Source organism: Capricornis sumatraensis, chromosome 4, assembly GCF_032405125.1.
Source record: "Capricornis sumatraensis isolate serow.1 chromosome 4, serow.2, whole genome shotgun sequence".
In the NCBI taxonomy this organism is placed as follows: domain Eukaryota; kingdom Metazoa; phylum Chordata; class Mammalia; order Artiodactyla; family Bovidae; genus Capricornis; species Capricornis sumatraensis.
This window is the reverse complement of record NC_091072.1, coordinates 92,743,378-92,767,732: the sequence shown is the minus strand read 5'-3', so window position 1 is coordinate 92,767,732 and position 24,355 is coordinate 92,743,378. Positions and strand designations below refer to the sequence as shown.

Genomic DNA, 24,355 nt, shown 5'->3' with positions numbered 1-24,355 from the left:
TTGAGGTACCACTCATTAAAGCTGAATGAAGCATAGGGAAAATGTTTGCCAAAACCGATGGTTTTATTTTTGTCATACTTACTATTAAAACCATTTACTTGAGAGTTTGCCACTTGAGAATTTGCCTCTTGAGACTATTGCTTGTTTACAATAATGAAATCATGTCATCAGCATATGGGGGATGCTTGTCCTTATATTTGCTATGGCAGGAGGGCCAAAACACAAGAAATTCTCAAACCACATTAAGCAAATATAAAGTTGAAAAGTAATCTAAGAAATTTCTTTCCACGGAACTGTTCAGGGAGGAGACTATCCTCCCTGCCTGATTCTAAACCCAGAGGGCACTGCAGAGGTCATGAAGTAAGTGCTAATCTTATCTAGTTAGCCCATAATCACGTTTTAGCCAGAGTCAAATCTGAACCAGTTAAAGCTGCTAAACCTTACATTAATTTTGGTATTTTTTTTATCAGTAAGGTAAAAAATAATATAATTGTGATTAGTGGAAAAAATTATAATACCTGAAATCTGTTGCTTCTTTCCATAAACTACTAGATCAAGACACTAAAATCTGCAGTCTATTAAAAAGAATCTCAGCTTCTTGATGATAGACTGAGCATTTGTTATTCAGTTGCTAAGTCATGTCTGACTCTTTCCTACCCCTCGGACTGTAGCATGCCAGGTTTCCCTGTCCTTCACTATCTCTTGGAGTTTGCTGAAACTCATGTCCATTCAGTCAGTGATGCCATCCAACCATCTCATCCTCTGTCACCCACTTCTCCTACCCTCAATCTTTGCCAGCATCGGGGCCTTTTCCAATGGGTCAGCTCTTCATATCACGTGGCCAAAGGATTGGAGCTTCAGCTTCAATCCTTCCGGTGAATATTCAAGGTTGATTTCCTTTAGGATTGAATGGTTTGATCCCCTTGCTGTCCAAGGGACTCTCAAGAGTCTTCTCCAGCACCACAGTTTGAAAGCATCAATTCTTTATGGTCCAACTCTCACATCCATACGTGACTACTGGAAAAACCATTGCTCTGAGTGTATGGACCTTTGTTGGCAAAATGATGTCTTTGCTTTTTAATATGTTGTCTAGGTTGGTCATAGCTTTTCTTCCAAGGAGCAGGCATCTTTTAATTACACAGCTGCAGTCATCATCTGCAGTGATTTTGTTTATTAAAAAGAATCTCAGCCTCTTGTTCATGATGATAGACTGAACATACAAGTTTGTTTTCCTGTCTCCCAAGAAACCTCTTTAAAGTGACAATTTTAAAAAACAGAAGAAAGAGGAGGAGGAGAAGAGGGAGGAGAAGTTAAATAGGAAAAGAAACCTGTTTCAAAGAGAGTTAGATTGTGGGGAGAGTAATGGGATCTTGAGCAGACAAGAAATTATAACCAGTTTTCCCAAGGGGGGAAAAAATGGGAGGAAATGCATTAATGGGTATGGTTGATTAAAGAAAGATACAACCCAGAATATGTGCTAGAGTTGTTTTGAGGTTGTTTTGAGAGCAGAATTATCAGGAGGCAAACGGGACTGACAACAAGGTGTTGAATCGAAAGTCTAAAGAACAGCTAGACCAGCTTCTCATCTTCCTCACTTTCATATTTAGACTGACAGATCATCAGTTAGTCACACTGATCTCCTTGCAGTCCAAGGGACTCTCAAGAGTCCTCTCCAACACCACAGTTCAAAAGCATCAATTCTCCGGCTCTCAGCCTTCTTCACAGTCCAACTCTCACATCCATACATGACCACTGGAAAAATCATAGCCTTGACTAGACGGACCTTAGTCAGGACTAACAAATTCTTGGGCATCAGCTGTGTTCACAGAGCTCCCAGTCAGCTTTTCTATTCAGAGTTAAGACTAGTAAGGAAACAAACCTGTACTGTACCTGAAAGCAGAGGACCTTGCATAGTATAGCTGCAGAAGATAATTGACCCAGACCTCCATGCTCAGAGAGAAATGGCCAAAGATCACCATCGATGTACCAAGAAAACCAAGAGCATGAAAGACAAAACCCAAGACAGAGAGAACAATTATCCTAGAGAAAGCAGAGACATTTTAGAGAATAATAGGAAAGCTAAAATAAAACAACCCACTGATTTATATTATCAGGGGTATTTGAAATACCTCATATATAAAGATAAGATGATGCTGTTAAAAAAACACACACACAAAACCTAAAAACAAACGGAATAACTGGAGGCCAGGAATAATGTGAAAAAATAATCCGTCAGAAGGTACCCATGATTTGATGTCATTTATATAAATCATTAAACACTTAGAACATTATATATTGTTTATGGATATTACACTGCAGAAAATGAATCAGAACACGTGTTGGGGGGTGGCTCAGTGGCTCAGTCGTGTCCAGCTCTTTGCAACCCCATGGACTGTACCTGCCAGGCCCCTCTGTCCATGGAATTCTCCAGGCAAGAACACTGCAGTGGGTTGCCGTTTCCTTCTCCACATGTGTTGGGAATGGTACATAAATGATTATCTTTGTGATACCAGGATGTATAGGAATAGGGAAGAAGGTTGGAGGCAGATCTGGCTATAATTGTAACATTTCATTCTGTTAGAAAAAGAGAAAAGTTGAAGCAAATATTTTTTTAAATTATTATCTGTCAGATCTGGATATCTGTTAAATCGTGGATGCCTGTTATATTTTGTAAACTTTTGCATGTGTTTTAAATATTTGTAATTAAAAACTCAAAAATTGAAATACTGAATTACAGAAAAATTTTGTACAATTGTATAATGAAAATCACAGTCTAAAAGACAGTAGAAGATGTGGCATGCCTTTTAACATGTGATGCAATGTAAAAATAGGAAAATGTTTGATTTTAAGCATTCTGAGATTATGACAATTGGACCATCCAGAAGGAAAGATAATCCCAGAACACTCCAGCTCTGCAATAAGCAATACATATATAGTCATAATAATATACAGGCTGCTTGCTCATTTTCAGCTCTTAGGATTAATCTATAAAAACATGGAAGACTTAATTAAGGTTAGGCACTGGAAAGGCAGGAAAGAGTAGATGGAGAGAGGATCAGAGCACTAAGGAGAGCCAAACAGTATTAAGTTATAGGATAGTCATGCATTCATTCAATCATTACATAGTTTTTAAATAACTTTCTTGTGTTGAAGGCACTATTTTAAGTAACTGGCAATACGTGCTAAGTCGCTTCAGTTGTGTGCGACTCTTGGGGCCCTAGGGACTGTAGCCCACCAGGCTCTTCTGTCCATGGGATTGTCCAGACAAGAAGACTAGAAGCAGGCTGCTGTGCCCTTCTCCAGGGGATCTTCTCGACATAGGGATCAAACACAGGTCTCCTGCACTGGCAGGCAGGTTCTTTACCACTAGCGCCAGCTGGGAAGCCCAATTAGCAATACAGAGGTGAACAAACTCCTTGCCTTTATTCAACTTTACATTCTAGTTCAAGAAATAGACGTTACCAAAGAAGGTTTTAAAAGAATTATCAATAAAAGGAATGTAACTGTAAAAATTAGAAGGGGGAAGGAAGGGGAGATAGTGTAAATATGAATACTAAATCATAATTCACAAGAAAGAATCAATTTATAGTTCATAAACAGCACTGTTCAATGGTGAAATGTTTTCTATTTGTGGAAAATAATGGTAGAACTATTCTATATCTGTATCTGTGTTGTCCAGTGTCATCACCATTAACTACATGTAACTGTTGAGAACTTGAACTGTGGTTAGTGTGACAAAGAAACTGAAATTTAAATTTTATTTAATTTTAATTAATTGTAATTTGACTTGTGACATATTCCTGGCTACTACTGTATTGGACAGCACAGATTTAAAATGAAGGGATCAGATAGCATATGCATATTTTGTAGAAATAAATAGAAAGCCTGTTAAACATGATTGTCTACAAGGTGGGGAGAATTGAAAGGGAACATTTCACTGAGTCATCGTGCACTGTTTGATCTTCTGCTACATGCATGTATTTGGTTGATTAAACTTTTGGGTCTTTGAGGGGGAATAGAGAATCATCCTTTTAAAAATGTTATTCAAGTTATACCTGAAGTGAATAACTGGGCAAGAATCAGAGCTCTAAGCTTCAAACCATTTTTGTTATTAGGAGGTCTCCATAGAGAGTTTTATTATTTGGCTTGAGATAGCTAATAAGGTATATATTGGTCAGTGAGGTTAATAGTTTCTGGTTTCAGAGAAACTACAAGCTACAAATTTTGAAATACAGTCCTAGAATTATAGAGCTGTGAGAACTGCTATCTGTAGAAAATTCTATCTGCAGATCTCCAACTTGTCTCACCAAAACCATGCTCAAGTATATATCATCATTATTAAACCATCACTCAAGCCCAAGTGGCCTTATTTTTGCATTTGAAGATAACAAAATACTTGTCATTATATTTCAATTCAATGTATCCTTGGTCACGGGTAGTTTCTGCTGTGTTCTACTGATGGGTCATGTAGCTAATTTACTGAGGTTTCTAATCTTATCTGGGGGTTGAGGGAGTGGGTAGGGGAAGAGGAAGCTGTATAGCCATCCTTGTTAAATTAAGAGTAAAGGAATGAGGGCCACTTTTTCTAGACATGGTACAGATGGAATTGGCTTCAGCTTGTTTATAATCTGTTGCTAGTTTTAACAACTTGTTTTGAAGATATTTGAGAGGAAGGAGGAAAAGGTTGGAAGAGAGAGCTGAGGAAGTTTTTCTCAGGGGGCAATTGGAATGAAACATTTTAAATCTGTGAACAGTACACTACTTTTGGAGAGCTGTATCACTATAAAATTCCAGGTTCAAGTAGACTTAAAGCAGCTTTGTTAAGCTACATTACGACTCAGCAGGAATCATTCTTCCTACTGCAATCTAAAAAAAATCCATTTTAATGTAGGTGGTAGCAAGCACCAATGACCTTCTGTTAATAAACTAGATCACTTACTCTTACATTCAAGATGTAAATGAACATATCCTGGATTTGCATCACATTATACCAGCATATACCACAGACACGAAGTTATGTCTGCAGATTAATTTGGCCTGATGTTTGGATGAAATCGAAGCAGAACTGCCATATTCCAATTTGTCGGTATGAAGTGTAGTATTTGTAGTTACTTGCTATTGAGAAAGGAGAATTCTTAGAAAGGAGAATTATTTATTGAATATAAGTTGTTCTTGATATTAATAGGCTAATATCTAAAAGGTACAGTTTATGGTCTTGGAAATAAAATGATAATCAGCCCATATCCAAACTCTTTGAATAGAAACAAAAGCATGTACTGGGGATAGGGTGAGTCAACTCTGTTTATACAGGTTTTCACATGACTTTTCTTTTAAAAAGTATATGGAATGCATCCAAAACAAATACCGTTTTGTTAGATGAGAAGACCAAAAGGGAAATCCTAGAGAAAGGAGGATGGATGATCTGTCTTTAATGTCAAAACTGACAAAAACACATCCCCCCTCTTTTGCTCAAGATAATTTTCTCAACAAGACCCAGATTGCTTCAGTCTTTGCCTATCACCCTTTGAAGCACTTTCCTTATTATTAGGAGTAGGGGCAGGGTTTCCTTTGAGGATTTTTACAGCAGTGAAGAGTTCCTCCTTTAAATACTTTCACATGATGAGGGAATTCTGCTTTCAAAGTGCTGTCATCACTGCGGCTTCTCTCCCATAAGACGATTTATTCTTGGGTGAAGGTCCTTCTTAGTTTGATTGTCAATAGGACTTACCTTTCTGATGGATTCTCTTTCTATAGAGCTTGCTTGTTCTGAGAGATGCAGCAAAAGGGCTCGACGTGCTCTTTTGTTCACCTTACTGATGAAGTTAACCAATGATTCTCTTTTGAAATATGTTCCATCATATACAGTTATAGACTTCAACGTGGCTCTCTTTGTCAGCCTCCACCAATTAAGATGTGGGTGACATGTCCAATATTCCTGCTTGAAAGCTATAATTCTTCTACAGTGCAAAGGGACTCTGAATTTGGGGATGCTTAGTGTCTCTTCCAGTGTTTAGATAGCACCATGGTAAGTAACAAAAACTATTCAAGTGTCAACAGTGTTCCCAGAAACACTGAAGTCTTTTGAGAACCTGTACTCCATGTCACTCCAGATCACCCTGCTCAACTCTTAAATAGTCTTTTGGAAAATTCTATAAATATTTAATTCATGGAAGCAAAATGTATAGCTGTATGGTTTCATAGCTCATTTGAAAGCAGTTCTCTCCCCTCCCCAAAATCTTTAGTAGGCAGTGATTCACAATTTTAGAGAAAAATTAGAATGAAGAAACCCCAAATAAAGCTTATCATTTTCTCAATATTATTGTCTAAAGGTGAGTTTTTAAGTCTTCCTGGCTGTTTTAGATAAATGAATACAAATCTTGCCTATATCCCAAACTAGATGACATCATTTACATCATTACTCTTGGACTTTCCCTTTAAACGGTTTGGTCTTTAGAAGGTGCGGGAACTGGTATTGTCTAGGGTACCCATTCACTATCCCCTTCCACCTAGCAGCTCTTAAGTGCAACAGTGTATCTATCAACTAATCCAGACTAGCAGTAAACATAATTCTTAAAACCGACAACTTCCTTCCTGCTAGAGTGTTTAAATGATTGACCTCTCAAGCCCTTCACTGAGGAAGAAAGTGGAACATAAGTAGAGCACCTAGACTAAATCAGCTGTAGATTAAGACAGATTCTAGTTTTGGCTTTGCCACTTCCTGCCTGAGTAAGGCTGACAAATAAATATTCCTTCTGCTCCCCAACCCTCTCCCTGCACAACCCAGATAATAAGGATATTTCACCTGGATAGAGAGGCTTAATTATAGAAATTGAGCCAAATTGGATAGTCCAGTGAGAAATTAGAACTGATATTCCTTAATCTGGTTTTGTAAAGGAGTATGATTATGTTCTCTCCTCTTATGGACTCTATGATGTACTATAAATATTCATTCCACTTTCTTCTATAAGCCAAGTTGAAAATCAGTTTAATAAACATCTCAACTGTACGTCTGTACTGTATATCATGGGAAGCTCTGAATATACTGAAGTCAATTCCCTTCAAAATGCTCACCACCTAAACCGGGAGAAAGCATGAAAACAAATCACAAATCTAGTGTGATGAGCAGAACAAGATAAGTATACACAAAATTCAGGGGTAAGCATGGGAAATGAATATATATTTCTCTGGATCTATTTTAAATTCTAGAAATAGAAAAATGTGTGTGGGGGGAGGGTGGTAGCTTTATGGTAAATTTTTTTAAAAAAACGAAACCTCCTGAGTCTTTACCTGTTTACTGCTGAATCAAATATGTCTCCTCATAATATTATTTGCTATAAACTGTAATCAAACAAGACATGGAAGGTTTTCAACAAAAACCAGAATGTTCTCTTTCTTTTCATAGATAAATTATTTTTCAATGTCTTAAAACATTGGGATTCCCTGCTGGTTAAGATGGTTGAGTCTGCCTGCAATGCAGGAAACCCGAGTTTGATCCCTGGGTTGGGAAGATCCCCTGGAGAAGGAAATGGCAACCCACTCCAATATTCTTGCCTGGAAAATCCCATGGACGGAGGAGCCTGGCGGGCTACAGTCCATTCGGTTTCAAAGAGTTGGACACGACTTCACTTTCACTTTAAAACATCACCACTAAGTTTCTCTTTAGTATTGGTAGCCTGGCATGCTGCAGACATGGGGTCGCAAAGAGTCGGACATGACTGAGCGACTGAACTGAACTGATTGGTGCTTCTGTCGTTAAACAAAGAAGAGCATTGAAATGTGTCAAGTAATCATCAAAAGCCAAATAGTGTAGCCCAGAATATATTGAGAGTCTCTCTGGAATTTAGAAAATGGGGAGAAATGAGTTTTCTTAAGGATATTGATGTTTCTTAGCATAATTGGGTTTTGTGGATTATTAGCCTATATCTACTAAGGTAAGGTTTTCTTGGTGATTTGTAGCAATCTTGAATTAAAATCAAGGAATTCAGTTCAGTCGCTCAGTCGTGTCTGACTCTTTGCGACCCCATGAATTGCAGCACACCAGGCCTCCCTGTCCATCACCATCTCCCGGAGTTCACTCAGACTCACGTCCATCAAGTTGGTGATTCCATCCAGCCATTTCATCCTCTGTCGTCCCCTTTTCCTCCTGCCCCCAATCCCTCCCAGCCTCAGAGTCTTTTCCAATGAGTCAACTCTTTGCTTGAGGTGGCCAAAGTACTGGAGTTTCAGCTTCAGCATCATTCCTTCCAATGAACACCCAGGACCAATCTCCTTTAGAATGGACTGGTTGGATCTCCTTGCAGTTCAAGGGACTCTCAAGAGTCTTCTCCAGCACCACAGTTCAAAAGCATCAATTCTTCGGCGCTCAGCTTTCTTTACAGTCCAACTCTCACATCCATACATGATCACTGGAAAAACCATAGCCTTGACTAGACGGACCTTTGTTGGCAAAGTCATGTCTCTGCTTTTCAATATGCTATCTAGGTTGGTCATAACCTTTCTTCCAAGGAGTAAGGGTCTTTTAATTTCATGGCTGCAATCACCATCTGCAGTGATTTTGGAGCCCCCAAAAATAAAATTGGAAAGTGTTTAAACTCCGGGTGTTAAATCTCGCACTATGAAAGCTGTACTGTTGCATGAGGGGAGTGCGGGGCGGGGAGCTTGAGGGAATTTATTATAAAAACCTGGTCTGAGCTAATTTGTTTTTGTTTGAAACTGGAAATCATATTGTTGAAATTTGCATTCTGTTTTCTTTCAATAGGTGTATTAACACAAAGTACTCTGCTTTTAAAGGGCTTCCTCCTTTCTACAGGAAAAATTTCACTTCTGAAAAAGAAGCAATTCAGCAACATTGCACCTCTTTCATCATTTTAGGAATACAGACTTCAGCTCAGTAACTCCAGACATATTTTCTGGAAACATATAAAAACAAGCCCATAAGTACTGAACGTAAAACCTGGGTACACCCATAAACATGTGTACAATCTGAAAGTCTACTTACCACTGAGTTTTTAAAAGCTGTGTGCATATTTTAAAAATCACTAGAATAAATGAAAATTGGAACAAGATGCTGTTTGAGAGAAGGTGCTACCTGGAGATTCCTGAGGAATACTGCTCTGTGACTGTCCTATGAAGTGAGCATGCCTCTTGCCCATCAATAGATAGCACTTGTGCTTTCCAGACAACTTCCTGTTGTTCAGTCACTAAGTCACGTCTGACTTTTCAAACCCATGGACTGCAGGATGCCAGGCTTCCCTGTCCTTCACTATCCTCCTGGAATTTGCTGAAACTCATGTCTGTTGAGTTGGTAATGCCATCCAACCATCTCATCCTCTGTCGCCCCTTCTCCTACTGCCCTCAGTATTTCCTAGGATTAGGGTCTTTTCCGATGAGTTAGCTGTTTGCATCAGGTAGCCAAAGGATTTGCTTCAAAGCTTCAGCTTCAGCATCAGTCCTTCCAATGATTATTCAGGGTTGATTTCCTTTAGGATTGACTGGTTTGATCTTCTTGCTGTCCAAGGGACTCTCAAGAGTCTTCTCCTGAGAAATTATATTAAGATGGAAACAACAGAATTTTAAAAATATATATTTTAACTATCCAAGTGTTAGTCACTCAGTTGTGTCTGACTCTTTGCGACCCCATGGATTGTAGCCCATCAGGCTCTTCTGTTCATGAAATTCTCCAGGCAAGAATACTGGAGTGGTTAAGTCATTCCCTTCTCCAGGGGATCTTCCTCACCCAGGGATCAACCTAGGTCTCCTGCATTGCAGGCAGATTCTTCACCATCTGAGTCACCAGGGAAGCCCTTAACTATCCAAACTAAGTACTAAAAAAGTATTAAAGAAGTATGGAATAGTTAAAGTTAACAGCCAGACCAGTTGGATTGTGTTTTTGAAAAAAAAAAAATCACAGTGTAAAACTCATAGTGGTTCCGAACTATGCCCAATGACTCTGAAGATAAGAACAAGAAGCAGAAATGGTGAAAGAGAGCTTTGTAAGTTTGGGGGATGTGCTCAAAACTACTGGGTGTTCTAAGAGAGTCTCACAAAACATAAATCTCAATGCAGCTATAATCTGGATGTGAGGAAAAGGTTATTCTTAAAAAATAGTTGCATTTTTGCAAAATACTTTAACCTTCAGTCTTCGGCCTTTCTTTTTTCAGGTTGAAAAAGTTAAGCATGATTCATATACTAAAGATTTCCTTTCTATCCTTAGTATTCCTTTTAGAATTGCATTCTAACCCATGGTTGTATCTCTCTCTGTTTTGGTTCTTGTGCGTGCTCTGCCCCAGGCTGGCCTTCATTCCATGACGTGATCAATTCTGATGCGGTGACATTCACAGATGACTTTTCCTATGGGATGCACAGGGTGGAGACCAGCTGCTCTCAGGTCAGTGTACCCCACCTAAAAACCCAAAATGTTGCTCATTCTGCTTTGCAAACACTTCCAAGGCTCCTGGTTGTGCTAAATATAGTAACTAAGGCCAATTGACCCATCACAAAAGCGACAGACAAACACAATGAGGTCTCTGTCAAGTCCTAATGATATCTCAGTCTAGAGGAGTTTAGCAAGTCCTATTAAATGTCAGTCTTCAACACTAGTAAACAAAATCATTGGTTGGAAAAGTTCTTCTCATTGACTCAGTACAGTGGGGAACTGAATGAAGATTTCATTACGTGACTTCAGGTGATCTGACGTTCACTCTCTGTGTGCTCACTGTTCAGTCATCATACCTCTAATGATAATGATCCCAACATGGTCAGCAAAGACCCCAGAAACGTCTCTCCTTGGATGGATGTGAGGAGGGAGGCTGGAGAACAGCAGTAGGAAGAGGAAGTTTAGTGGCAGGCTGTGCGAGGGCAGAGAGAGAACGTGCGAGAAAATAATTCGTTCTATCGGTCTCCTAGAAATAGGCCTATCCTCACTTCTAAGGATGTTCCTTTCACTCTCCTCTGACTGAATCAGTGCCGGATCTAACGGGAAATGAACATGTGTTGAGGAGGAGGCAAAAATATAGTTAATCTGTCATCTCAATCAAGAAACTTGAACTTACACCCAGGGACATGGCCAGAACCTTCTTGCACATAGATCTAGAGCAACTGCACATTCTAGTCCAGAGCAGGTCATCCTGCTCTGCTTTGCTTTACATGAGTGAAATGTAAATCCGAGTGCTATGGTACCGAAACTCACTGATGCTAGAGTGCGTTGCTGGGGGCTGTCTCTTGTACAAATTAGAGGTGGAGGGGCACCGTCAGGCAGCTGTGAGAGCAGAGGGATTGCCACGTGAGCCTCCCTCAGCATTCTTCTACCTGCCCTTTAACCCTGTTCATCAGCCACAGGAGTTTTAGGGAGGAGGTGGCATATTTACTACCAAGTAGGGAGGAAGATTGGTTTGAACCTAACCATCTGATGAATTTCTATTTCATTTTATTTTATTTTTTAAGTAAAGCTGGCAAGTGAACTGTCTTCTAAGTATGAGGACCACTCTCTCCCTTGAAAAAGTAGACTTTATATCTTATCTAAGTCACATTTTCAATTCACCCTCATTTCTCAGATCTGAGTCTAAGTGAGAAAGTAGTACTTTTTGATCCTGGGTCTCACCCTCAGAGATTTCCAGTTTAATTGGTCTGGGTGAGGTCTGAACATCAATGTTCTTAAAAGCTTCCCAGGTAAATGCTCACAGTAACCTTCTGAGTAGATAATGTTATTCTGTCTCATCTTACAGTGGAGGAAACTGAGGTACAAGAAGCGCAGTTACACTTGTATAAATATTCATAGATTGAACTGAGACTTGAATGTGGGCATTTAGCTCCAGAGCTTCTTATGGTGCTCAAATGGATAGATAAGTAGATAGATACAAGCACCATAAAAAGTCACATTGAAATAAGAAAAAAACAAAAAAACAAATCCTATGATCCCCCAGCAGTTAATTTAATTCAATTCAGTTCTGGATTCAATTGAATGTTTATTTTTCATAACTTCCACAAAAGCAAATTGCGAGTATCTACTCAGGAATCTAAAACATTTGACAAAAAAGTAAGATAGGATAGGTCATTTATAACTTAGGCACATAGTATTTAGTAAACCTCCCTTAAGGCTAACGGTTGTGGGTTTTTTTTTCCCCCTTTAGTTTTTAAAGCTGCCTTAAAGGCTGTTCTATGACTGCTCCTTTTTTTTTCACTCAGAACCTATTTTCAAACATTGAGTTCTATGAAAATCATATGAAAAGGGACAGAAAAAGTGGGGCATAAGATAGGACCTTTCCTTCAGGGCCTACTCTCTAAAGTCTTTGTGACTAATTCTTAAAATTCACAGTTGGAATACACTTCCTCATTTCTCTGTGCCAGCCGCTGAGGTGACATCAGTAGTAGTCAAGATAAGACCCTTAGGAAGGTGTCTTGCGGGGACCAAAGAGGAACAAAACCACAAACTGTGCCCAAATTAGGCAACACTCATAACAGACACCACACTAACCCAGGCATACCTCTCAGCCCTTGGTTAAAGGCCTAGTGACTGTTACTGTTCTTTGGGTGCAGTTGGGTAAAGCACTAATACTCCTTTTCAGCCTCTTTTTCCACCACCTTTATTTCTCACATAAGAAAGTGCATCTTGCTGACGATGCGTGATGTGTGTGTGATCAGTCGTGTCCGACTCTTTATGACCCCATAGATGGTAGCCAGGCTCCTCTGTCCTTGGGGTTGTCCCCAGCAAGAGTACCGGAGTAGGTTACTATTTCCTCCTCATGTTTCTTTTGCTTCCTGTATTGGCAAGTGGATTCTTTACCACTGAGCCACTGGAAAGCCCAGAAAGTGCTTGACCATTTCTTAAATAAAAGTCTTAAATTTATAGAAAAGAGCAAGGGATATTTGTTCTGTTTCTTTCGTAAACGTAGAGAGAAAAGGAGGGAAATTTGTTCCATTAATGCATGTGCAAAAGTGCATGCTTTGGGAAGTAAGTGCCACATAGAAAATAATCAGGTTCCAGCCCCAAAGAATGTGTTTGCTGGAATCTTCCCCATGTGGACAGAGTGGGCCTGTCTGCCCCACTTTGGGCTAATAGCTCACTAAGAGCCAAAAGTGTGTATCTTGCCTTTCAGTTTCTTTGCCGTTTAATTTGTGCTTGATACAGAAATTCATTTTTCTTTTGTTTTACATTTTTCTTTAGTTTTCTCTTTTCCATTTTCTCATTCATCCTTTTTATCTTGACGTGGGGGGGGGTGGGGGAACTGATTTAATGGTTTCCATACTAGAGAACGGAGAAGGCAATGGCAACCCACTCCAGTACTCTTGCCTGGAAACTCCCATGGACGGAGGAGCCTGGTAGGCTGCAGTCCATGGGACACGACTGAGCGACTTCACTTTCACTTTTCACTTTCCTGCATTGGAGAAGGAAATGGCAACCCATTCCAGTGTACTTGCCTGGAGAATCCCAGGGATAGGGAAGCCTGGTGGGCTGCCATCTATGGGGTCGCACAGAGCTTGGCACAACTGAAGTGACTTAGCAGCAGCAGCAGCATACTAGAGAAACTGCTTGTATCTTACTTCCTGGTTTCTCATCCTTAATACTGTTTTTCACTATCAGTTTATCTTCTTTTACCTTTTATTCTTTCAGTTTATGTAGTCTTCTACTTGCAACTTATCCCATCTTTTTTTTTTTTTTTAAACCTTTGGATGTGAACATGGTAACTTATCTAATTTGCTTCTCCTCTTAATGAAACTGTTGTGTTTTGAGTTTACATGGCTTGTCATTTCTCTGGACTGAATTGCATCAAAGGAGTTTGTGTTATGACGAATCTGCTAGTTGTTTTCAGTATCTTAGAGACATTTTCAGTTGGACATGTTATGTGGAATGCTTCTTTCTTTATGGTAAAGATGGAGCATCTAAACAAGAAGACCCTTTTACTGCCAACTTAACACCAATAAACTGAGCTTCTGTGGATAAAACCAGTAGACTCAACTTGCCTGCAAGGCAATATGGTGACTTCTTTTGGTCTATGGGTCTCTAATTCTTGCTTTAGTACTTAGAATTCTTCTTCTTCCGCTTCTCCTTTTTTTCCCTTCCCCCATCCTCCTTTCTCTTCCTTCCCTATTTCTTCTTCATGGTTATATGAATCACACCATGCAGTTAGGCCTCATATTTGGGTGCATGCATGCATGTTAAGTTGCTTCAGCAGTGTCTGATTCTTGGCAATCCTATAGACTGTAGCCCACCAGGCCTCTCTGTCCTTGGGATTCTCCAAACAAGAAAACTAGAGTGGGTTGCTGTGCCCTTCTCCAGGGGAATCTTCCTGACCCAGGGATTGAACCTGGGTCTCCTGAATTACAGGTCGATTCTTTACTGCCTGAGCCAGCAGCTGCTGGTGCTGCTGCTAAGTCACTTCAGTTGTGTCCGACTCTGTGCGACCCCATAGACGGCAGCCCACCAGGCTCCCCCAAAGCCCCATATTTGGGTAGAAATGACAAACACATTGGTAGCCATGCCTACTGCCTCTTTATACTACATTGTAGCTTTACCATGTGTCCAGTGACATCTTAGGTTGTAATATTTTAGTAAAATTTTTATTGAGAAAGTTAAGATTTATTCAGTACAGTAATCACTTTCCAGAGAAATATTATAGTCAGGTCCTTCTGAAAGAATCTCTGTGCTTCCAGTGATTTTAGCAGGACCTGATCTTTAAGTTAACAACACAGAAAATAAGCAAGGGTAGTAGAGCGTCTTTATTTCCTTCATCAGGATTCCTGCTTCTGAAGGAAAATGGTTATCCTTTATATTCTGATGTTCATTGCAACTATACCTGTTTTCTTTTACCATTCTATCTACTAAGTTAAGGAATAATACTCCACTTATCTCTTCCAAAGTGGAACTTTATCTTAAATCTGCTCACTTTGGGGTGGGCATACATGGGTATCTTCCCCCTGGCTGTAGCAATTTCCTAACAATTCTCAGTTATAAAGAATTTTCCTCAATTTTATATAACTTACATTTTTAGTTAGTGATAAAAATATGTTGCTTCTAATCCAGTTTCGCTGATGACTATCAATAATTGCTTGACAGCATCTCCCTAAACCTCCAACCCCAGCCTGTTAAGCAACATTGTCAGGAATTTAAATTCAGTGGAAAGAGGTAAGATTTGCATGATATAAGCTGTAGTTCAGCAAGATAAGTCCCTCCTGGAAATACTTGGGGAATTCTTCCTTCTTTAGATCAAATTTCTACGTCTGCAGCAAATGGGAGACCAATAAATCACTGAACATTTTGTAATAATCTTTGAGGAAACCACCAGAAGCCTGAGTTTACCCAAGCTGGACTCTGTTTATGACTGCAGCTATTACTGTTTGAATCTATGGTAGAGTCCCTTAGTTTGTTTTAGATCATTATTAATTTGTTCTAAGTCAGCCAAATCAACAGAAAGGTAAATATCCACCAACACAAAGTATTTTTCAAGAGTTGAACAGTTTTGGGTTAAACCCCAAACCTTATTAATCTTTTGCAGATGACAACTCATATATTGCTGATGATTAAAGATACCCATGTGTTACAATAGGGTTTCAGACTCACAGCCCCCTCTCTCTTTTTCTTGATCTTTCAGTAAAATCATAATGCTAAACTGGTGACTTCACAAACCTTTCCTTGGCAAAAGATTAATATCACAGGCACAGAAGAAAAGAGCCCTACTTACGCACAAGTGTCTTCAATAACGGTGGGAGAAAACAGGATACTACTGGCAAAGTCAATTGCTTTTCTTCTTAAAACTCTTTTCTCCTTCCCATCCTACCCCATGCGCCCAAGTGTAAAAGCCCAGCTTTGAAACCACTTCATCTTGTAGATCAAACACTTAAGAGAAAATGACAACAATAAAGCCTAAAACATCCTAGGAATAGCTGGGAGAAAACCCTCTAAGACAGTTGGAAATACATCAGTGCAGAAATATGTAACTGGGTTCAATGCACTATTTGTGTTTCTTATGCACACAATTGAGAATTGCAGTCAGATTTTAAGGAATTATGTTAAATTTGATGCCCAATCACTTTTTTTGGATGTGGGGGGTGGGGTGGGCGTCCTTTCCTTTTGTTCTCTGCAGGTTCTTTAGTTGCCAGTTTTTCTGAGTGAGAGGCTTAGGTGATAAAGGATTCCTGTGGGAATTTAAAAGTTTTCTTTTGAACAATGCTTATCTCATGCTTCCTCAGAATGAGAGCTAGAATATTCTGTCATAGTTTGTATTTTACCTATAAAAGAAAGAAATACATAACTACCTTAAAACAACTTTCAAAATGCACACCGAAGATGCTACCCTGAAATAAATCCTTAACAGCAGGTTTCAGAGATTTCTTCATCGGGCAACCAGTTTGTTTCAGTTACAACCAGGTGTGCTGAGAGAGCCCAACACATTGCCAGTTGGCTGGGGCAGAGGAGGCAGACCTCGCAGGCAGCTAAAGAAACAGTGTGTCACTGACAACTTCCATTCATCATCCCAGCCTTCCACCAGGGGTAGAAGGTGGAAAGAATGGGCTCCATGTGCGTTCCCCTCAGGGAGGAGCCTTCAAGCTTTGTGCACTTTTAAAAGAAATTGAGTACTAGTCTTTTGGACTGCAAGGAGATCAGACCAGTCAGTCCTAAAGGAAATCAGTCCTGAATATTCATTGGAAGGACTGATGCTGAAGCTCCAATACTTTGGCCACCTGATGAGAAGATCCAACTCATTGGAAAAAACCCTGATGCTGGGAAAGATTGAAGGCAGAATGAAAAGGGGATGACAGAGGATGAAGATGTTTGGATGGCATCACTGACTCAATGGACATGAGTTTGAATAAGGTCCGGGAGTTGGTGATGGACAGGGAGGCCTGGCGTGCTGCAGTCCATGGGGTCACAAAGTCGGACACAACTGAGCGACTGAACTGAGCTGAACTTTTATGGGAGACTGGGTGTTCCTGGGAGGAAGCAGAAATGGTACCGTGTGGTTAGGCTTCCTTCAGACAAATGGTCTTACAACTTTACAGGCAGCCAGATGGGCACATATGTGGTGGCGATGGTAGTTCAGTTTCTAAGTTGTGTCCAGCTCTTATGACCTCATGGACTGTAGCCCGCCAAGCTCCTCTGTCTGTGGGGTTTTCCCAGGCAAGAACACTGGAGTGGATTGCCATTTCCTTCTCCAGGGGATCTTCCCTACCCAGGGATCTAACCCAGGTTTCCTGCATTGCAGGCAGAGTCTTAACAAACTCAGCCACCAGGGAGGCTCATGTATGTGGTGGCACAGATATAAATGAACACCTTGCTCAAACCGTAAAAAATCTGCCTGGAGTACAGGAGACCTGGGTTCATCCCCTGGGTTGGAAGATCCTCTGGAGAAGGAAATGGTGACCCACTCCAGTATTCTTGCCTAGAGAATCCCATGGCTAGAGGAGCCTGGTGGGCTACAGGCCATGGGTTCCCAATAGTCAGACACAACTGAGCGCCTAACACTGTACTGTACTGCTCCTCCCTCACTTACGTGAGCCTGGAGTGAATCTTCCAGAACATCTTGTGCAAGCATGATGAAGCAATCACTCTTATTTTTAGGGGACCCACATCTTTTCTGAGGATTTCCCTACCCCATCCCATCGCCAACCTATACAGTTGTTTGCGAATGATTTTTGTTGCCTTTTCCCAATTTTAATTTCTCCTCCTCACCTCCTTCCCATTTTCTCTTGCCTGGATTAGGGACATCTAGAATCTGTGTTTCTCTTACTGTTTAACCGAAAAACTAGTGTCAGATTTAGCAACTGAAATTGCCCGCTGATAACCAACTCAAGTCCAATAGATTAAATTACTCTAATTTGGGGAATGAATGGTCTGGGCACTAAATACTAAAAAATGGCTTTAAGTATACCATTGCTATGCTTTATTTTTGAAGTAAGATAAATAGAACCATTCGCTAAATATGCCTGAGATGATTAATAAAGGCGCTATCATTTATTTTTGCCCAGATAACTGCATTCTCTCAGTAAAAAAAAAAAAAATCGATCTGAGGCTTTTATGTGAAAACTCCACCTCTCAGATGCCAAGTGATCAAAGTGCTGGAGCTGCATGTGAGGTCAGTAATTGTGCACACATACTGGTCACCGAGAGCACCAGTTCCTGTTGGCCTGCACACTGACTGTTTTGGCAGGCAGAAATAGGTGCTTTCCTGTGTCCATTGGGTAAGCATATGTATTTTCACTGGTGCATCTTAGCTGCTGATGCCTGAAAATTTGGCCTCAATTGTTTATAGAAAGGAAAAGCAATCTGAGCTGTCAGCCTTGATATTACCTAAACCTGCATAAAATGTGGAAAAATAATGCAAGATTTGTTTTTTAGGCCTGTTTCATATTTTCCAGGCAATAGATCAAATCAGTTCAGGGTTCATTTTTAGTTCTTTAATAAGCTGACACAGTATGTTGGCAGTAAAATAAGAATGCACTTTTAACATAGAAGTGCCATATAGTCGAAGTTGCTATTTGTGCTATTTATTAATAATAGAGAGCCCTCGAGAATGGAGCTTAGCACTTTCAATGGGGAAACTGAGATTCTAGTCCTTTCCATTGTAATAAGCACCATCCTTCACCTCTCTCTCATCATCTCCGTTTGGTATGGAGGGACAGAAAACCCCATTTCCTTGTCAAGTCCTGCTTTCTTTCCCTGCAGTTTATAAGTGTTTTATATACCAAATGAGCACAGTGAGAAGAATTAATAAATCATCTCTATGCCCCTTCTTGCATATTCTTCCCTAAACTGTGACTCCTCCATCTGCTTGAAATGTTCTCCCCAGATCTGCTTCTTCACTTCCTCCAGGTTCTCATCCCAAAGTTACCCTGGGAGAACTACCATTGACCACCTCACCTAAACTGTCAGCTCCCCATCTGACAATCTGTATCACTTTCTCTCTGTTTTAGTTTTTGTGGGTTTGTTTGTTTGTTTGCTCCTGAGTGTTTATTTCCACCTACTGTGCTCACGGTTCCTTATTACCTTTGTGTTTTCTGTCTCTACCAGTGGAATGTAAGTTCCACGAGGCCACTGCCTGTACCTCTGGAGTCTGGGACAGTACCTGGCATACAGTGGGTGCTCCATAAATATTTGTGGAATGAATAAATGGGGGTCACTTGCCCCAGGCTTTGAGTTCTTTGTTACATAACAAACAAACGATATGTTTTTGTAGCCTGTTTAAATGTGCGCTAATGGGCTGCCATCTATGGGGTCACACAGAGTTGGACACGACTGAAGCAGCTTAGCAGCAGCAGCAATGTCTCCATACCCTTTACCCTGTCCCTTACTACCCTGGGACAGGGAGTAGTAAGTGTGACCTGTGCACTTGTCTCCTGGAGCTGCACTCAGCAGCAGACGGGTGAGCCAGCCTATTTGGAGACACTTTCTCTGGGCTGGATTTCTCCTATACACCATCATAACCAACCATCCCTCCTTCTGCCTCTGTCTGGACTCTCCGCCTCTTCTCCTTCCCGCTTTGGGGACAGTCAGTAGCATGGATTGAGCTCGACAGCTTGTTTCTTCTCCACATGATCCAGTTCGTGCAGGAAAGCAACCCTCCTGGTACCCACCTATCCAAGGCCAGACTAGTGGACTAGTGACATTTCCATTGGCCACGCTGCAGTCCTGGTGACCATAACGCAAATCTGTTGCACCCTGCCATTGCTTTACTGGGCTCTAAGAACATCCAATGCTTTTCTGATATTAAGTTTTACTGCCCATGAAAGCAAACAACACCTCTGTCACAGCCAGTTACACAGTATCTTCTACAGTGGACTTCTGCATATCTGAAACCCATCCATCCAAAGCCAAAAGCAATGCTGGTGGGAGGGGGTGGAGATTTTATTCTGCCATGTTTCTTACAAGGGGAGATCAAGGGTCAACTCAATTCATAAAATTACTGCAGTCATTTTTCAGCTGGCTGAGCGGCTTCACAGATCAAAAAATACAGTGGCTCCTAAATAATCTCTGATATGCACAATTCTAGTGTTTTTTATTCTCAGCATGTGGTGCAAAGCCTGCCAGAAACCATCTTTGTAGCTATTGACAGGCAGATTAGAAATCATCCACGAGGGTTTCCATCATTTCTCCACAGGCCGGTCATCCATTTAAGCCGCTGACTGCGAGTTCCCTTCAAGGCCTGCTTTGCACACACTGTTGACCTACAGTTTGTTCTGTTGCAGTGCGGTGCTCACCTTGGGCACATTTTCGACGACGGACCTCGTCCAACCGGCAAAAGATACTGCATAAACTCGGCATCCTTGTCTTTCACCGCTGCAGAGAGCAGTGGCCCCCAGGGGGACAGTGCGGGGGGCAGCCCAGCCCCTGGTGACAAGATGGAGCTGTAGAGAAGCGGCCGGAGGTGGCGACAGAAGAAACAAGTGTACTTAATGCACAGCTTATTAAAGCGAATCCCATAGCATTTTTCTCAAATCTATTTTTTCAAAACTAGAAGGGCAGTTTTATGCTATTGGTATTTTTCTTCTTGCTTAAACAGAGGCCCTGGCCATCCATGCATTTTGCTGTTGACTGGATGGGGAACTGCAGATCTTGAGTGAACTCAGAGATAGCTTCGTGAAACTTCTTTACGATCCACTTACGTAGCATTTGGCATTATTTTCTTTGCCCACATAGCTTCCTTTGCTTTCTTTTATTTTCCGCCCCCTTGTTTAAGAGGCATAAGGTGCTCGGTCTCCAGAAAAGAAAATCAAGGTCTGCTCTGCAAAGCGGAGACCAGGGCTGAGGGGTGGTGGGGGTGTTGAGGCCTGCGAGACACATGGCTGGAGGCATTTGTGCAGATCCACCTAAGATAAGGACGGAGTGATGTCTTAGGAGACTTCTCAGCTTTGTGGAAAGTTTGAGCTAAGGTCGTTTATTCTCACTAAAAGGGTGTGAAGGTCTAAAGTCTTTCCTTATGTTAAATTGTTGCCAGATCTGAGGGGGTGCCCTGAGTGTTGTGGCAGAGAAGTAAACATTACCTCATGGTTAGGCCTTTATTTTTATTTTTTCCTTGAAAACATCAGAATGTAAGATAACTATAAAATGTTGAGCCCCATTTTGTCCAAAGTTCACAAAAGAAGAATGCCTGCCATTGCCTTTTGTAAGTCTGTCCCTCCACACCTAATACCAGCTGCAGCTGGAAGGGCATTTTGGTGAATTCCCCATGTAAAATAAAATATTGGGAACAACACACTTCATTAAGGCAACAGAATAAGAGAGAAAGCAGAGAAGGCTGAGGAGAAAGCCTGGGGGCTAGATGTCCAGAGCCCTGCAGAAGAGCTGACCGCAAGTCACCAGTAAAGCCTGGGAGCGGCGAGGGTGGGGACCCTGTGCACAGGGCCAGGTGACCTCCTAGAGGATGTTGGGGCTTAAAATAGAAACAGCCGGGAGCTCATGTCCCACCCTTGACACTAATCTGCTGTGTGACAAGGGACAAGCTATTTGCTCAGCCTCTCCATGCCTATTCTTTATGTATAAATGGGGACTTAGAATATTTGTAAAATAATTGACACTCTCAGGGGAAAATTACTGTATTGCTGTACAATTAAGATCAGTGTTGTAAAATTAAACTGATCTGGTTCTAATTGCCTCAAAGGCCGAAGCCCAGGCATTTGAAATGGAAAGAAGCAGAGAGGGGTTGACTTAGCTGATTGGTATGGAAACAGTTGGGCCAAGAGCCAGAAATTTTTCTTTGTAGCAAGATGGCTGGTTTTACTCTAAGAAGCTTGGCTCAGCTCAGTTGCTGTATAACATTTAGTCTGGTGGGATGGATGTCATTGAGCACAGTAAGGTTTTTATGGCTCTGAGCAATGGTGATACGCGTTGGTATTGCCACCAGGTGTGAAGGTACAGTGTATGACTGATATATATTGTGTTTGTAGCCTTGAGTGCTAAGCCCAAAGTGTAGCTTTTAAAAAATAATATTTTGTAAATTTTTGAAAGCTTATGAAAACTGACATCTTTCCTTATCACCACCAAGACCAAAAATAAGAAAGAGAAACATGTGACAATCTTAAAGAAATAATGAGACACTAAAATGAAAAGTTGTGATCAATCCAAGTGTCCGTGTGGTCATGCCCTCGTCCTTCTGTGTCCCTCCACGTGCCACCTGGTGAGGCCCTGACCTCCTGTGATCTTCACTGTCATGGGGCCACACCTTGGCCATTCCAGGCCCATTGTGCCCTTCCTCCCTTGGCTCCCAGATGTGGCACCTCAGGTCCTGGGGTCACTCTGGAGTTCACAGGTTTCATTCCCCTGAGACACTGAATTTAAAACCCTTGAAGTCTTAGCATCTAGACTATCTTAGAAGTCTTTTCTGACCTTACAGAAGGAGTCCCAGCATTTCCCAGCAATCCAAGGATCCCTAAAGACACAGGTCTCCCAGGAGATGTCCGTCCCTCGTGTGGTCCATCCTTTGGAGGCTCACACAGCACTTCTTGTGTGGCTCCCTGCCTTACGTGGTGGCCTGCCCTGGGGTCTGCCGGACACAAGCCACAGTGTTGGGCTAGACAAGGAAGATAAACGAGGGGCTTCTCCCTCTCCGCAGAGACTCTGGATTCTCATTGTTCCTCCAGTTTTAGTGTAGGGCTTAACATTCCCCTCAAAAAGCTCATCTTCTAATGCTTGGTCTTTGTTTCAAGAAAAGCCAGTTTTCTTCTACCACATTTTCCAGCATCAACTTTAAGAAAAATGCAACCTCCATCGCAGAAAGAAAGTGGGGTGTATGCATGTGGTTTAATTTCAGGTTGCTTTTGAGTTTAAGTGGTATTGAATTTCAGTATATTTCTGTCTTATGTTAAAGAAATATATTACTAAAATGTAAGTGAGCAATAATGTCAGCTGTCGAGCACTAGATTTATTTTTGCAGGATATGGAGTGCAATGAACTGAGTCAATATGGTGAGGTGTATGTGATCTGTGGGAGTTATACCATTTAATGCAGGAAATGCATGGGACTTTCCCTCTCTGCACTCAGGCCCTCCCTATACCATTAGGAGATGCAGGTTTCTTTGCTGATGTGTAAAAAAGTTCTGTCCATACACTTAGGTAGAATGAATCTGAAGAAGGCAACAATTCGTATTGTACTAGGAGATGTTTCTATGTGTTCATACTTCTCACTTTATAGATACATTTAAACTCAGTGCAAATGACATAGCAGTTTGAAAGTCTCCATGTTCATTGAATTGAATATGCCTTGCTTTAAAATATGGAGTATGATGAAAGGGATTAGTGTTTTTTCTGAAAGTCAAATACTACTTTTGCCTTAGACAGCTTTGTAATAATATTTCTCTAAGCAATTCAAAACTTTTGAAAAATGACATGAAATTTTCATTAAAGACGTTTTCCTATGTTTATTGTATATGGAAATTCTTCAATAAAATTTCTTTATAAAAATGTTTGCCTCTCTGATTCCTAAAGACTTCTCTTATTTTTATCACAGATGCATAGACCATCCACTGGAGCTTGCCACAGGCTGCTCTGTTTGTCTCCTTACCCAGCTGATGTGTCTCTTTGTAGAGAGGGCCTTTATCTGGTGTGACCTTCATAAGCGGGGCTCTGAGAGTAGGATCCAATCCGCTCTCCATACCTCAGGACAAGAGAGGCCTCCTGGGATCCGAAAGGTTGGAGAGAAGGGAAACGTTTACAGGATTACTCTGCCTTCACCTCACCTCTGCAGGATCTTCAGCAGCTTGTATGTATTTTTGTGCTTAAGACATGGACTCTGGCAAGTTGCATCACAATAACTCTATAGCTGAAAATGCAGGAATGATACCATGTCGATGCCTGGGCTTCTGGTAAAGAAACTGACTGGAGACTTACCCTGTCATCAAGAACTGGTTTCCAGGGAGATATGTTAGGGGCGTTTCCCCACTGCCAACAGGTGATTCACCTTTAAATATCTCTAACAGAAGAGTTTTAATATAGTATTATTTGTCAGTAAAAGTTTTTAGTTTAATTTTTTGGTTCGTTGTGTTGATTTTGTTCATTTTGAGAGGAGACTCGAGGTGATGAGGACTTTTGTCTTTCAGCCAATTCTTTAAGAGTCATACTCCTGGGATCCTAAAATTCACAGGCCAGCAATTTCATGTAGTGTACCTGAGAACAGCGCTCCTCAGAGTGTGGTCCCCAGATGACAGCATCAGCATCACCTGGGAAACGTGCTATAAATCAGGCCTTCTTCCATGCTCACTGCATCAGAAATTCTGGGGTAGGGCCTTATCAATCTATGTTTTAGCAGCTGTCCTTGTTATTCTGGAGTTTGTTCAAGTTTGAGAACCACTGCCTTGGAACTTCCCATGGAAAAACATCATTTAGCATTAATTCTAAAGGCATTTCTATCTGACCCTCCTAAATGGCTTAT

The 24,355-nt window shown here is 41.0% G+C and overlaps 1 protein-coding gene across 3 annotated transcripts in view; it reads left to right on the top strand.

Moving 5' to 3' along the window:
• Nucleotides 1-23,854, top strand: part of MSRB3 (methionine sulfoxide reductase B3) — a 183,619-nt gene extending 159,765 nt beyond the window's left edge. For all 3 annotated transcript variants that reach the window (XM_068970061.1, XM_068970063.1, XM_068970062.1), the window contains exons 6-7: nt 10,290-10,387; nt 20,179-23,854. In XM_068970061.1, coding sequence (XP_068826162.1) covers nt 10,290-10,387; nt 20,179-20,343 — 263 coding nt within the window. In that variant the 3' untranslated portion in view covers nt 20,344-23,854. The remainder of the gene's footprint in view (nt 1-10,289; nt 10,388-20,178) is intronic.
• The last annotated feature ends 501 nt before the right edge of the window (nt 23,855-24,355 follow it).